The sequence below is a fragment of the Phyllopteryx taeniolatus genome, chromosome 3 (genome assembly GCF_024500385.1).
Source record: "Phyllopteryx taeniolatus isolate TA_2022b chromosome 3, UOR_Ptae_1.2, whole genome shotgun sequence".
Classification (NCBI taxonomy): domain Eukaryota; kingdom Metazoa; phylum Chordata; class Actinopteri; order Syngnathiformes; family Syngnathidae; genus Phyllopteryx; species Phyllopteryx taeniolatus.
The window spans coordinates 6,645,272-6,658,301 of NC_084504.1; the positions used below are offsets into that span (position 1 = coordinate 6,645,272).

Genomic DNA, 13,030 nt, shown 5'->3' on the forward strand with positions numbered 1-13,030 from the left:
CTGTTAAGACTAATATCATACAGCATTTTTGTTTTCAAATTACAGCATGAGCAAAGTGTGTGTAGGAAGTTTCATTATGTTTTATCTGCGCTTTATATCTTTGTGTAGGGCTTCCAAGTTTTGGTCGAGACGGACTGGTTGGACTTTGGACACAAGTTTGCTGACCGATGTGGCCATGGAGAAAACTCTGAGGATGTGAATGAGCGCTGTCCCGTCTTCCTGCAATGGCTAGACTGTGTTCACCAGCTGCAGAGGCAGTTTCCTTGCTCTTTTGAGTTTAACGAGGCCTTCCTGGTGCGTTCTATGTTAAACTAAACTATTCCAGTGACAAGATAGATGGGGGAATTTTTATTTAGATTGAATTAATTCATTCCCAGTGTAGGTTTACTTTAACCTGCATAGTTTAAGACTATTACGTGATTGGCTGACAAAAAGGTTGAAGTACTACTACCAACAAGCCTTCAGAAATCATATTCCAAAGGATGGAGAAATAAATTGCAGTAGCTTTGCAAAAGGGCTGGACGATTTTAGCAATTGTTTGAAGACCCCAAATACATTAAATAACAATACGTTTACAGCAGCTTTTTTTTATTGTTAAAGACCAAAACATACAAAAAAAAGTCAGAAATTTGAAAGAGTCTTGTTAACAAGTCAGACAATGAATGAATGGGTAAAAAAATAAATTAATCGCTAAGCATGTGAAATCAAGCTTCAGCATACCAAGAGATTTTGGACAGTCAAACAATTTGGGGATTACCTGTTCCTGTTCCAAGATGTCTGTGCACCAGTGCACAAAGCAAGGTTCATAAAACCATGGATGAGAGAATTTGGTATGGATGATCTTGTCTGGCCTGCACAGAATCCTGCCTTCAACCTTTGTGTTGATTTCGAGTGGACAGTGAGCCAAGCCTTCTCATACATCAGTGTGTGGCCTCACAAATACGCTCCAGGAAGAATGGGCAAAAATTCCCATGAGCTCACCTTGTCGAAAGCCTTCCCACAAGAGTTGGAGCTTCTTTAGGCAATATAGTATATCTTCAAACATATTGAATGTATTTAGAGACAAAACACGGATTTTTCTGTACATTTGAGTAAATTAAAATGTATGAGAGACATGTCAATGTAAGGTAATAACTATAATCTGTTTTACAGTATTGATGCATTCCACTCAACTAGGATTGGGCATCGAGAACCGATTGGAACCGGGACTAACGTTCCGGTTCTCCCGGAATCGTTCAACTGTAAAAATTTCGGTTCCCATTTTCAGTGCGTGCAATACGCCGACCCCGAAGAAGAAAGTGGCAAAAACCAACGGAGAAAAAACGCGCACAAAGTCGTGCTTGTTCCCAACAGCGGTCGCGAAAAAAAGTGTGTCTTAACTTTGGTAAAATGACCAGTCGCCTCAGTGCAACACTTGAAACAAAATTACATTGTGCAAAGGAGGTTTTCACAAAATGTAGAAGTCTGACGCGCTCCCTCCTGCTGCGAGCCTCAGCCTACACCGTGCGGAACTTCCGTCAAGTCAAATTGGGTGAGTGAAACGATAAAATACGTCTATGCCAACATTGAGGCAGCTAACAAGTTAAACGGTGGGTTGCACTCTTGCACTGATGGTTTTTAGCATTTATTTTAGTCTTCAAGCCAACGTAACCTTTTCTTGCCGTTTAGGTTTCATTTTCAAAAGTGAAGTTACTTTTCGTGCCAAAATGCTGAGTTCCGGTGCGTATCCTTCAAAATAAAAGGCTACATGCTTAAAAAAGGAAGTCGTTAAAACGTGCACATATAAACCATTTGACGTGATAAAACAGTCGCAAATAACTATTTTAACATTGCTATATTTAACTTTTAGCTGAAACATTAATTAATGAATATTAAAGTCAACTGGGTTGGTTCCACACACATTGCGTTTTAGTTCATTGGTTTGATAGTGATCCATCCATCCATTTTCTGAGCCGCTTCTCCTCACTCGGGTCGCGGGCGTGCTGGAGCCTATCCCAGCTGTCATCGGGCAGGAGGCGGGGTACACCCTGAACTGGTTGCCAGCCAATCGCAGGGCACATAGAAACTAACAACCATTCGCACTCAGAGTCATGCCTCTGGGCAGAGTCTCCAATTAATGCATGTTTTTGGGATGTGGGAGGAAACCGGAGTGCCCGGAGAAAACCCACACAGGCACGGGGAGAACATGCAAACTCCACACAGGCGGGGACGGGGATTGAACCCCGCACCTCAGAACTGTGAGGCTGACGCTCTAACCAGTCGGCCACCGTGCCGCCGGTTTGATAGTGATACCGGTTATATAGAACCCAGAGTCAAATGTTAATTTTTGTCTATGCTGCTGGCTGCTGCGAAAATGGATGTCCATAATTTGGAAACCCTTTATTTAAACCATGAAAAATTTTGACCCAGCCCCCTGAAAGAATCTGATTCGAGAATCGTTTGGAACCGGAATCGCTCAAATTCAAACTATGCCCAACCCTACACTCAACACAATTGCAAGACATCACAGATTTAAAAAAAATAAATAAAAGAGTGCATCAAATACAAAAATAATTGTTGATTCCTGTTTAATGAAAGCTAGTTGTGGCTATGCAAAGCATATTTATAGATTGTAGTATGTGAAAAGCTTTGGTAGAGATAGCAGGTAGCCCCTGCTCTTATCATTCCTGGTGTGTGCTTGCAAGTCTCAACGTGTTTATGTAATTATTTGTGTTTATGCAGGTGAAGCTTGTGCAACATGCATACTCCTGTCTGTTCGGCACCTTCCTGTGTAACAGTGGCAAAGAGAGGGAAGATCGACACGTTCAAGAGAGGACCTGCTCGGTGTGGTCCCTGCTGAGACCCGCCAACCGCACACTGAGGAACATGCTGTACTCCCCACACTCCGAGACTGTACGTACATTACCTGGCACACCCCTCGGCGTTCAGCACTAAGTCATTAGGGAGAAGAGTATTGCTGCCTCTGTTTGTTCTTAAATTTCAACGAGGGCTGCCCAATATGGCCCCTTGTAATTAGTCAGCGATTGGAATGCATGCCAGACTGATTTAGAGTCGTTTGCGCTAAACTTTTTTTCCAACTTTGGTGCATAGTTTCTTTTTGCAATGTTAATTTCTTTAGTCAGCTGGTTTCTAGCTCAATTATACAGGGCCCTGTCCCCGCTCTGATATGCGTCCTCCTTAGCTTGGCGAAGCTGCTTAAGTTTAGCAGTGAACCACGGCTTGTTGTTGTTGAATGTGCGAAAAGATTTTGTTGGTACACAAACCTTTTCACAGAAACTGATATAGGATGTGACAGTGTCCGTATATTAATCCAGGCTGCCAGCTGAATTTTCAAAGACACTCCAGTCTGTACAGTCTAAACAGCTTTGAAGAAGACCAAAGAGAAGGTTGATGGATGTCGTGAGGGAAGACATGAGGGCAGTTGGTGTTAGAGAGGAGGATTCAGGAGATAGGTTTACATGGAAAAGGATGACGCGCTGTGGCGACCCCTAAAGGGACAAGCTGAAAGGAAAAGCTGACCGCAATACATTTTTTGTTTTGTTCCTCAAAACACATTTAGTCTTCCAGCAGGCCTATCTGAAATAATTTTGCTTTACTCGTATGACTAAAGGAATATCATAAGTGTTGGATTTATTTTACCCAACATTATAAAAAATAGACACAAAAGGAATGAAGACACTGGTTTCTTTTTCTCATGAGGAGGGCGTATGGGAGATTGTTCAGATCACAGCCTCTCAACACGCTCTAAACAATCCCCCCCCTCGCTCCTGCATTTATTTGAAATAGGAGGGATTTACAAATCATAATGTTCTAAGCAATAAGACACAACACAAAATATTTGATAATAAAAGGGTTTTTCCCAGACATAGTATTCTAAACAATAAGACACGACACATAATATTTGATAATAAGGGGTTTTTTCCCAGACATAGTATTCTAAGCAATAAGACACAACACAAAATATTGGACCAACACTTGTCCCGACCCGACCACATCCGATCACGTCCTTGGTCCAGGCGCCCTTCCATCGGATGATGCTGAGTCATCTTTTCGAAGGCGAGACATCTAAAATCGTCCATAATACTAATGCAAGCTAAGCAAATAAATGATAACTTCTACAATTTATCTAACAATAAGCATTTCATACATTTCACCAAATAATGCAGGAATAGCGGCATATCGTCACGCATTCAGTATAAATCACATACTGTTCCATTATGTTATGTCGAATAACTAAATATAGATAGATATATTTGTATAATCTAGTAAATTATGTTTTAACATTCACGGTCTGTGTCTCCGTGGAGGTTGCCATTGTTGAGTGACGTCAGATTGAAGCACCTCTGTGAAGTCGGGGGGTAGATAATTTTTCTCCTTGGGTCAAATTCTTCAGAACTTTAATGTTAACTATCATAGCGATATCTAGAAGTGTCTCCAGATGGCTACAGTTCAATTGAGGTGTTGTGTCACGGTCTAAAACAGATGGATAACTGTATGAGCCAAACGTTTCTTCAATTAAACTCCCAACAAAACTGAAATAATTGTTTTTGGCAATAAAGAAAAGAGTATTGCTGTTAGTAAATACCTGGAGTCATTCTCTTTAAAAACCAACCGACCTGACTTTCAACTGTCATCAAATAAACTACTAAAACCGCCTTCTACCATCTGAAGAACATATCCAGAGTGAAGGCTTGCATGTACCAAGCAGACCAGGAGAAGCGCATCCATGCTTTTTTTCTCAAGTACTTGTAATGGTCTTCTGATTGGACTCTCCAAAAAGAGCATTAAACAGCTGCAGCTCATTCAGAATGCTGCAGCTCGGGTTCTGACCAGAACAAAGACGTCAGAGCATATTACTCCAATTATAAAGTCTCTACACTAGCTCCCAGCCGACTTTAGAATAGATTTTAAAGTTATGCTACTGGTCTATAAATCACTAAATGGTTGAGGTCCTAAAAACATGAAAGATTTGCTCATGGAGTATAAACATAGTAAGGCTCTGAGATCTACAGACTGAAGCACAAGTCCAAAGCAAACATGGTGAAGCAGCATTTAGGTATTCTGCTGCACAAAAATCGAATAAGTTACCAACAGACATGACGTCAGTCCCAAGTGTAAATGTTTTTAAGTCCAGGTTAATAATTCATTTATTTTTTGTCATGCTTTTTAGAGCATTTCTATTTTACATATTTCTTGCACTATACGCTGTTTTAATCGTACTTTTATTTTTTTCTCATTGTTTTAAATGTTTGTTTTTTTTCTTAGTTTTTAAATGCTTTTAATCAAGTAAAGCACATTTAGTTACCTTGTGTATGAAATGCACTATATAAATAAATTTTGCCTTGCCTCTGACTTAGCGCCTTGGACATCCCAGTTTGAGTGGTTCTGCAGTGCACTTTTCCTGGTCGGAGGTCAGAAAGCTCAGACTTCCCACTTTCATGGAATGCACCATAAACTTGCTAGTCCTTGTTTTAATTGTCGCTAGAAAGGGTTGGAAATGTTCCTAAATATAGCGACCAAATTGCTAAATTAGCATCACTGACTGCTTTTGTAAAGCAGTGCGCGTCAGCAGATGACGTGCTTTGAACTACGGAAGCCTAAACAAAATATTTAAAAAATGTCCTGACAAACTCAAATTAATCTAAGATCAATTAATTGTCCAGTCTTACAATGAACCCAATAAAGCAAATATTACATTAACAAATTCTGATTTGAATTGCAGCTGCTCCACATTCAAATTTTTAGCATTTTGTAATTGGCTTTTGTATTTACACCTTGATTTAACTATTCATCGATTACTGCAGGTTCTCCATCCAGTGTGTCACGTGCGCAATCTGATGCTGTGGACCGCAGTCTGCCTGCCTAGCTCCTCCCCCACAACCCCTTCTGATGATTCCTGTGCTCCATATCCTTTGCCTGGCAGCAACCCCGAGGAGGCGCCTCTGAGCAGGTGAGCCTAGTGCTCTGGCACAGAACCCCCACTTACAAGACAAACTCCAGTTGAGGGTTCTCAAAGGAGATTCTTCTTCTAGCACACTTTGCTCTCCTTATGCCCTCGCAGTCATACACTGTGCTTATTTTGTATCAGCTGTAATGCCATCAGGAACGGACAACAGGGAGTTGTTCCATCTGTAATACTATTAACTTCTACCTCTTCTAACCTTTGGAACAAAATATTGGATTACATTTTTAGATTATTATACTAAGTATATGTTACTAGTATGAAGCTCCACTGGAGACTTATTTTTCATCTAATATGTGCTACTTTGGCGATTTAAAAATAAATAAATAAATTTGTTTTATTTTTCTCCCCCTCCGATTGCTTTTCATTTATTAATTTTGTCTTGTCCACATTATAATAATCTCATTGGCCCTGCCTGTTATTGATGCGCTAATACTAATAGTATGATAATCCTTTCATGATTGCCAAAGGGGAACCCAATGCTACTGGTTTGTTTCATAGTTTGGTGGAACCTTCAGTCTTATTTAGCGAAGCTTTCTTCAGTTCCTCTCCTTTGCTGTCTCGTGTCCCACAGGGTTCAATTATGGGTGCCCTCCTTTTCTCTCTTTATATTGGCATTGAGCCAGATCATTAGTAACTTCAAAATACCATATCACCAAAATGTAGATGACGTGCAACTACACGTTTCATACAAGTTGCACAAGATAGCCATAAGTTGTCCTAACTCCTAGACTGTCAGTGCAGCCAGGGACTGGACAGTATCAACATATTTTAAATCAACTCTGACGTTGACCTATCCCTCTCCCTTGACACTCGTGTCAAACGTCTTTTTTCTACCTACACAACCTCAATAAACTCAAATTAGTAGTCTCCCCCCACGAAGTAGTGAGTTGCTCATTCATGCCTCTGTCTCCTCCCGCATTGGCTACTCACCTTTATTTATAGAGCACTTAAAAAAACAACCACAGCTGAAACAAAGTGTTCTACGTGAATAAAAGTCAAATAAAAGACGATGAGTTAGAAAGCTGGTATACCTGTAGGAAGACTTATGACTTGTTTGTTGTTTTATGAAAGGAAACGGGTAGATAATTGGACCTTCTGCTATCTAGTGGAAGAGCATTTACTTATGATAGATGAACAAAGATAAATTGTAGTGAATAAATGGTCATTTTCAGACAAATTAAGGGAAATTGGATAATCTCCCACCCCGCACCTGAAGATTTATCACAGCATACTAATGTGCTACAGCACAGTGGTTGGAGTCACTGGTTTTATGGTCTAAGTGTCCTGTGCACCCGCCAAAATAACTTCCCAAATAGCTGCTCAGAAGCTATGGAATGCTTTACCACATATGCTGAGGTTTCAGTCAGTGAAAGGATCCAAAAAGACTTGAAGACTTGACTTTCTAACTGGGCCTTTTAATAATTTAAACCCATAATCAATTTTGTTTTATGGCATTTTTTAACTTCATGTTTTTGGTTGGTTGGTGGCTCAATACTAATAGAATTGGGTTTCTTGGTGCATGTTGATTTATATGGATTAAAAAGAAAGTTTAATTAGGAATCATAATGTACTGTTCTGTTAAAAAGGCTTTTCTTTGCATATTTTCTTTTTAGATGTACAAAGACTCGCTCATTTGATAATTTGCCCAGTGCTTGTGAGCTGGGAAGCTCACTGGCTCCTAACCGCCGCTCCAGTGACCCAAGCCTCAATGAGAAGTGGCAGGACCACCGGCGTTCTCTGGACCTCAACATGGCAGTCGGGCCAGATGAAGGAGGGGACCAGGATCACGAGGTGCAGTGTAATGGATTGGTCCTTTACCCGAATAGAGGGGACTCTGAGCTGGATGACAGCCCACATCCCAACTCACACTCTGAGTTGGCAGAGGTAGCCTCCACGCACTTTACGACAACTCGAGAGGAAGCCGAGGAGGCGGAACTGTCTGTGGCAGTGGGTGTGGCCGAGGGCCAGATGGAGAACATTCTTCAAGAAGCTACCAAGGAGGACATGGCAGCAGATGCTCAGAGAGTTAGAAATGCTGCGGTCAGCCACGTCATTAACACAGCTGCTGTAGAGGAGGAGGAGGTCTCAAGAACTGATGATGATTATGATGATGATGATCAGTCTGTCAACAAGAGAGAGATACAAGAAATGCTTGCAAATGGTCGCCATTCGGAAAATGGTTATGTGGATGCTGAAGAGCATCGTGATGTTCCTCCTATGCCTGCACAGACTGTAGAAGACTTAGAACACCTGAGAGATAAGGAAGCCCAAACACCCGAGCATGTGAAGAAGCAGGTTCTAGAGAACTGTTCTGAACAGGTGGCACATGCTCATGAAAACTTTGAGTCAAGTTCAGACGAGCCAGAGCTGCCTGCAGCTCCAAGAACTCTGACAAACGGCTTTGCTCACCGGTCCCCTGAGGAAACTGATGCAGATGAGGAGACCTGCTCTGCATCTGACCCTGACAGAGGTTTGTCAGAGTCAGGGGAACAGACAGAAAAGAGGGTCTCCATGATGGAAAGCTCCACAGAGACTTTGACAGAGGACGTTTGCTGCAGGTTTGAACTCCCCGCACAGCATCCTGTCTGTCAGATCCATCAGGCCTGCAACAATGGCGAGGGCCACCCACCTTCCTTGAGGAAGGACAAAGTGCTGGAGAGTGACGAGCACAGCTTTATTAGAACTTTCAACGGGGGCAGCAAGCGACCCTCTGTCAGTGCCTTTCAGTATGCAAGTGGTGACCTCACTCGCGACGGACTGTGTAACGGTGACAGTTCCGATGGGGAACCCTGCGGAGGACCTCATTGGGTCAAAGCAAATGGCGAGCGGGCCCCGCTGAGCCGTCAGGTTTCCCTAGCAAGCTGCAACTCCTTGATCCTCCACCACCGAGGGAGCTGTTCACATCAACGTTGGTGCCACACCCAACTGAACCGGGCTACTGTCAGCCCAGAGCAGCCGTCGCGCAGCCACCTGGATGACGATGGGTTGATGCTGCACACAGATGCCATCCAGCAAAGGCTGAGGCAAATTGAAGCTGGCCACCAAATGGAGGTGGAGACCCTGAAGAAACAGGTACAGGAACTGTGGAATCGCCTGGAAAATCAGCAGCACGCTGGCTCCCATCGGGTTAATGGAAACGGGGGAGATGAAGTGGTAAGAAGCCAGTGCTTCCCCCATCAAGTGGTGTGATCACCTGACCAATTAAAATGGACTGAATTCTCTTTCTCACAGACCTTGATGACCAACTCGGAATACAACGTGGACCCCAACTGTCTGTCACGCTGCAGCACAGAGCTGTTCTCCGAAACCAGCTGGGAGCAGGTGGACAAGCAGGACACAGAGGTGGGCCTCACCACTGTGTTTATTGGCTAGTCTAGCACAGCCTGTCGAGTCCATTCCAACTGCTGACTTGGTTTTTAAATCAATGTTTGCATGCTATTCCTAAAGCCAACCACCGAGCGGCTCGAGCAAATACGATTGAACTGTTCAGTCGCGTCACACAGTGTCAGTGCTTCAACTACAGTAAGTCCCTTTATCGCGGGGATTCTTTTGAGACCCACCCATGATCGGTGAAAATTTGCCACCCAGAGACCAGTTAGACATGTACTTGATTACAAACTAGCAACACACGCAGACAACAATACTCACTGGCATATATTCCTCAAAAAACAAGTAATTATACTGCAGCTTAGTTTGACGGTCTTTATTGTGTTTTGTAGCCGTCTTTATTATCTTAACCACTGGTGGCCGATGTAATTATAAACCTTGAAACAACTGCTACTTTAAGGTCAGCCGCACACTGAGCAGCGTGGCCGACTGTGACTGTATTGGACAATCTTGAACAAATTAGTTTGCGACTCACACCTGCCCACCTGGCGATTCAACCAAACTTTTACTTATATAGCACCATTCCTACTTTAAAAAACAACAACAAAAGTGCTTCACAGAACAGGTGTTAAAAGACAACAAAATGTCAATAAAATTTGGTGTGCCTCTTTTTAGGTCACCCGCTGGTACCCAGATCATCTGGCTGCCCAGTGTTACGGCTGTGAGAGCAAGTTCTGGCTCGCCACCAGGAAGCATCACTGCAGGTAAACACAGAGAAGGCTAAAGCTGCTTCAAACTTTGTTCTCCTTTTTTCCGCCATTAGCGTTCCATCGCAGATGTCCTTCTCTGCTTGACCATATCATGTTCAGCCTCAGTGGTTGAGTAACCACAGACCGAGACTATGGTTACTGCCAATTTTCCTGCACAGAGGTGTGTGTGTGTGTGTGTGTGTGTGTGTGTGCGCGTGTGTGCGCGTGTGTGCGCGTGTGTGTGCGTGTGTGTGCGTGTGTGTGTGTGATGCTTCAGCTACTTTTCCACAACTCAATAAAAAAGACGGTGTTCTTGTACATTGAGTCAATAACTACAATTAATTGCTTGGGTAGCAACAAGGGATGATTGTAATTTTAGATGTTTTGGTCTCAGAACATTTTTTTCACAATAAAATTCATAATTATTTCAAAGCTTCAGGCAAATGGTTATTGACACACTAACTTAGCCAACCAAGGCGAACGTCACTTCGTTCACATCCAGTGTTGGTTTGTAGCTAAATAAGCTATTGCGAATCCTACAAGGGGTTGACAAATCAGGGTCCGAAATATAAAAACATTTTTCTATAGTGTTTATTTATTCATAAATGCTGAGATTGTTTAGCAATTTTTCAAAATGCTGTTTTGGATAGGCTCCAGCACGCCCGCGACCCGAGTGAGGATAAGCGGCTCAGAAATCATTTGACTAAAAGTTCCGCCAAGTACTAAATCACTGTCTAATGTTATGCTTTTCTCCACTAAATTTTAAAACACTTTACTCCATTTAAAGGCACAGTTTGACCTTTTGAACAAGTAATGTTATGTATAGAGAGATTTTTTTGCCTTGTGGGAAAGTAGAAATCCTATTGTAGCAACCCACCATATCGTTCATGAGTCTGTGGTAGGGCTGCATGATATTTTGTTTGAGCATCGTCATCGCGATGTACGTGTGCGCACTAGTCACATTGCAGGGTCTGCTGCGATGTTGGTGTTTTGGAATAGACAGTGAATCGCCTGTAAATAATAAAAGTGACCATCAGAGGGACAAGGTTAGACACGCTAATTGAAAGAATGTGCACCTGCTGCATTTCCTATTTCGCTCTTCAGAATGAAACTAGGCAGGCACGCGGCTACTTCGTGAGTGCAAGAGGTGTGTTCACGGACACTGCGTAAATGGGATTGAATGTGTTCTTTTGTAATCGAGTACATAATTGTAGAAATGTATTACTAGGTAAATTATTATTTGTATCAGAATGGTTTAGTTAAAACACTGTGATATGGAATTTGTTTTGTAATACAGGAGTAGATAAATTATTTTAATATAGTCAGCCAGAGCTGCAAGGAATGCAGTTATCAATGTCCTTTCGCCATCGTTCCCTGTCATACTGTGTTGCATGTTTTTGTTGGCACATTAAGGACAAAAGTACTGTTTTTGTTTTTAATTCCCCATTTAAAATAAATAAATAAAACACCATTCGCGCAAGTTTTTCCTCATGTTTTTGAGTTTGTAGGGTGAAAGCTGCAGCTGGCTACTAGTGTGGACTGAATGGATGGACCAATGGGGAAATGAAATGCCAGTGTTGTGAGGGTAATAGTCCGTCAGCAACATATGTAAAATAAATGAATAATAAACGAAAGAACTATGAACTATTTTGTTTTTGGACTGGTGAACCTTTGATACATTTTTAATGATTAACTTAACCAGTTCATTTTTGGAACGATGAACTGAACTTTGAACTAGTAGAAAATGAACTTTCCCAACACTGTTTCTGTATCATTTCACATCGCAATATAAATCACAGTTTTAAAATAAATCGCAATATAATTTTTTTCCCCAAATATCATGCAGCCCTAGTATGTGGTTTCCGATTGATTCCGTGACGGTACCAGGACGCGCATATGGGAAGCTAGGGAGATGGATGTTGGGCAAAAGGACTGTTGGCTACCACGCTAATTAATGTTCTTCCCTCTCGTCCTCCTTGGTGATAACGACGCTGTGCCATGGAGGCGATGATTAGTGACTTATAATGCATTGACACAGGACGTAAAGAGAGCTCTCACCTCCGAGGCTCGGTAGCCGGGGGGCGTAAATAAAATAGCATGCACCAAGCGTTCACTGGCGGTAGTACTTGGAAAGCAGGGACCTTGGGCAACTGTTCACTGTGGATGTGCCGTTTGTTTGTTTTTACAATATAGTATTTTTTTCATTGAATTCATTTAAGAAATTCATACTTTGTGTTACGGCCATAACGAGTCAGCGTTCAATAATTTCCATAACAAAATACGGATGTTCCTAACATTTGACAGCTCTGCACCAATCAGCGATTGCCTTTCTTTTTACCTCTGCCTTTTCACAATTTTCATTTCTGTTATCAATCCACGCTCTTTTCGAGTTACAAGAAGTAAACAATTCAATCTTTGTTTTGAGAGCTGGTGCCCGCTCAGAAAACGGTTTTAGTTACTGTAAACTCTAAAAACCTATCGCATATTGTAGAAATGGAAATTGAGGAATGAATCGCCAAGACCTCATTTTACGTCACATTTGGCGGTGCGATTTCGGACTCTGCAAACTCTTGCTATATTTGTGAAACTAGGCATTCAAAAATAATTTTTGTTTATGTGGAAATAGGTAGGTGGGGCTCTTGAACATCCATCCATCCATTTTCTGTGCCGCTTATCCTCATTAGGGTCGCGGGCGTGCTGGAGCCTATCCCAGCTATCTTCGGGCGAGAGCCGGGGTACACCTTGAACTGGTCGCCAGCCAATCGCACGGCACATATAAACAGACAACCATTCACATTCACACCTACGGGCAAATTTAGAGTCTTCAATTAACCTATCATGCATGTTTTTTTGTATGTGGGACAAAACCGGAGTACCCGGAGAAAACGGGTAGAACATGCAAACTCCACACAGGCGGGGTCGGGATTTGAACCCGGTTCCTCAGAACTGTGAGGCTGACGTGATAACCAGTCGGTCACCGTGTCGCCCC

At 42.3% G+C, this 13,030-nt stretch overlaps 1 protein-coding gene across 7 annotated transcripts in view; it reads left to right on the forward strand.

The window, feature by feature from the left end:
* The window catches only part of mtmr3 (myotubularin related protein 3), a 50,204-nt gene that overhangs the window by 21,658 nt on the left and 15,516 nt on the right, over positions 1–13,030 (forward strand). For all 7 annotated transcript variants that reach the window (XM_061766697.1, XM_061766701.1, XM_061766700.1 and 4 more), the window contains 6 exons: positions 109–294; positions 2,722–2,892; positions 5,805–5,950; positions 7,579–9,118; positions 9,197–9,307; positions 9,968–10,056. In XM_061766697.1, the coding sequence (XP_061622681.1) occupies positions 109–294; positions 2,722–2,892; positions 5,805–5,950; positions 7,579–9,118; positions 9,197–9,307; positions 9,968–10,056 (2,243 nt within the window). The remainder of the gene's footprint in view (positions 1–108; positions 295–2,721; positions 2,893–5,804; positions 5,951–7,578; positions 9,119–9,196; positions 9,308–9,967; positions 10,057–13,030) is intronic.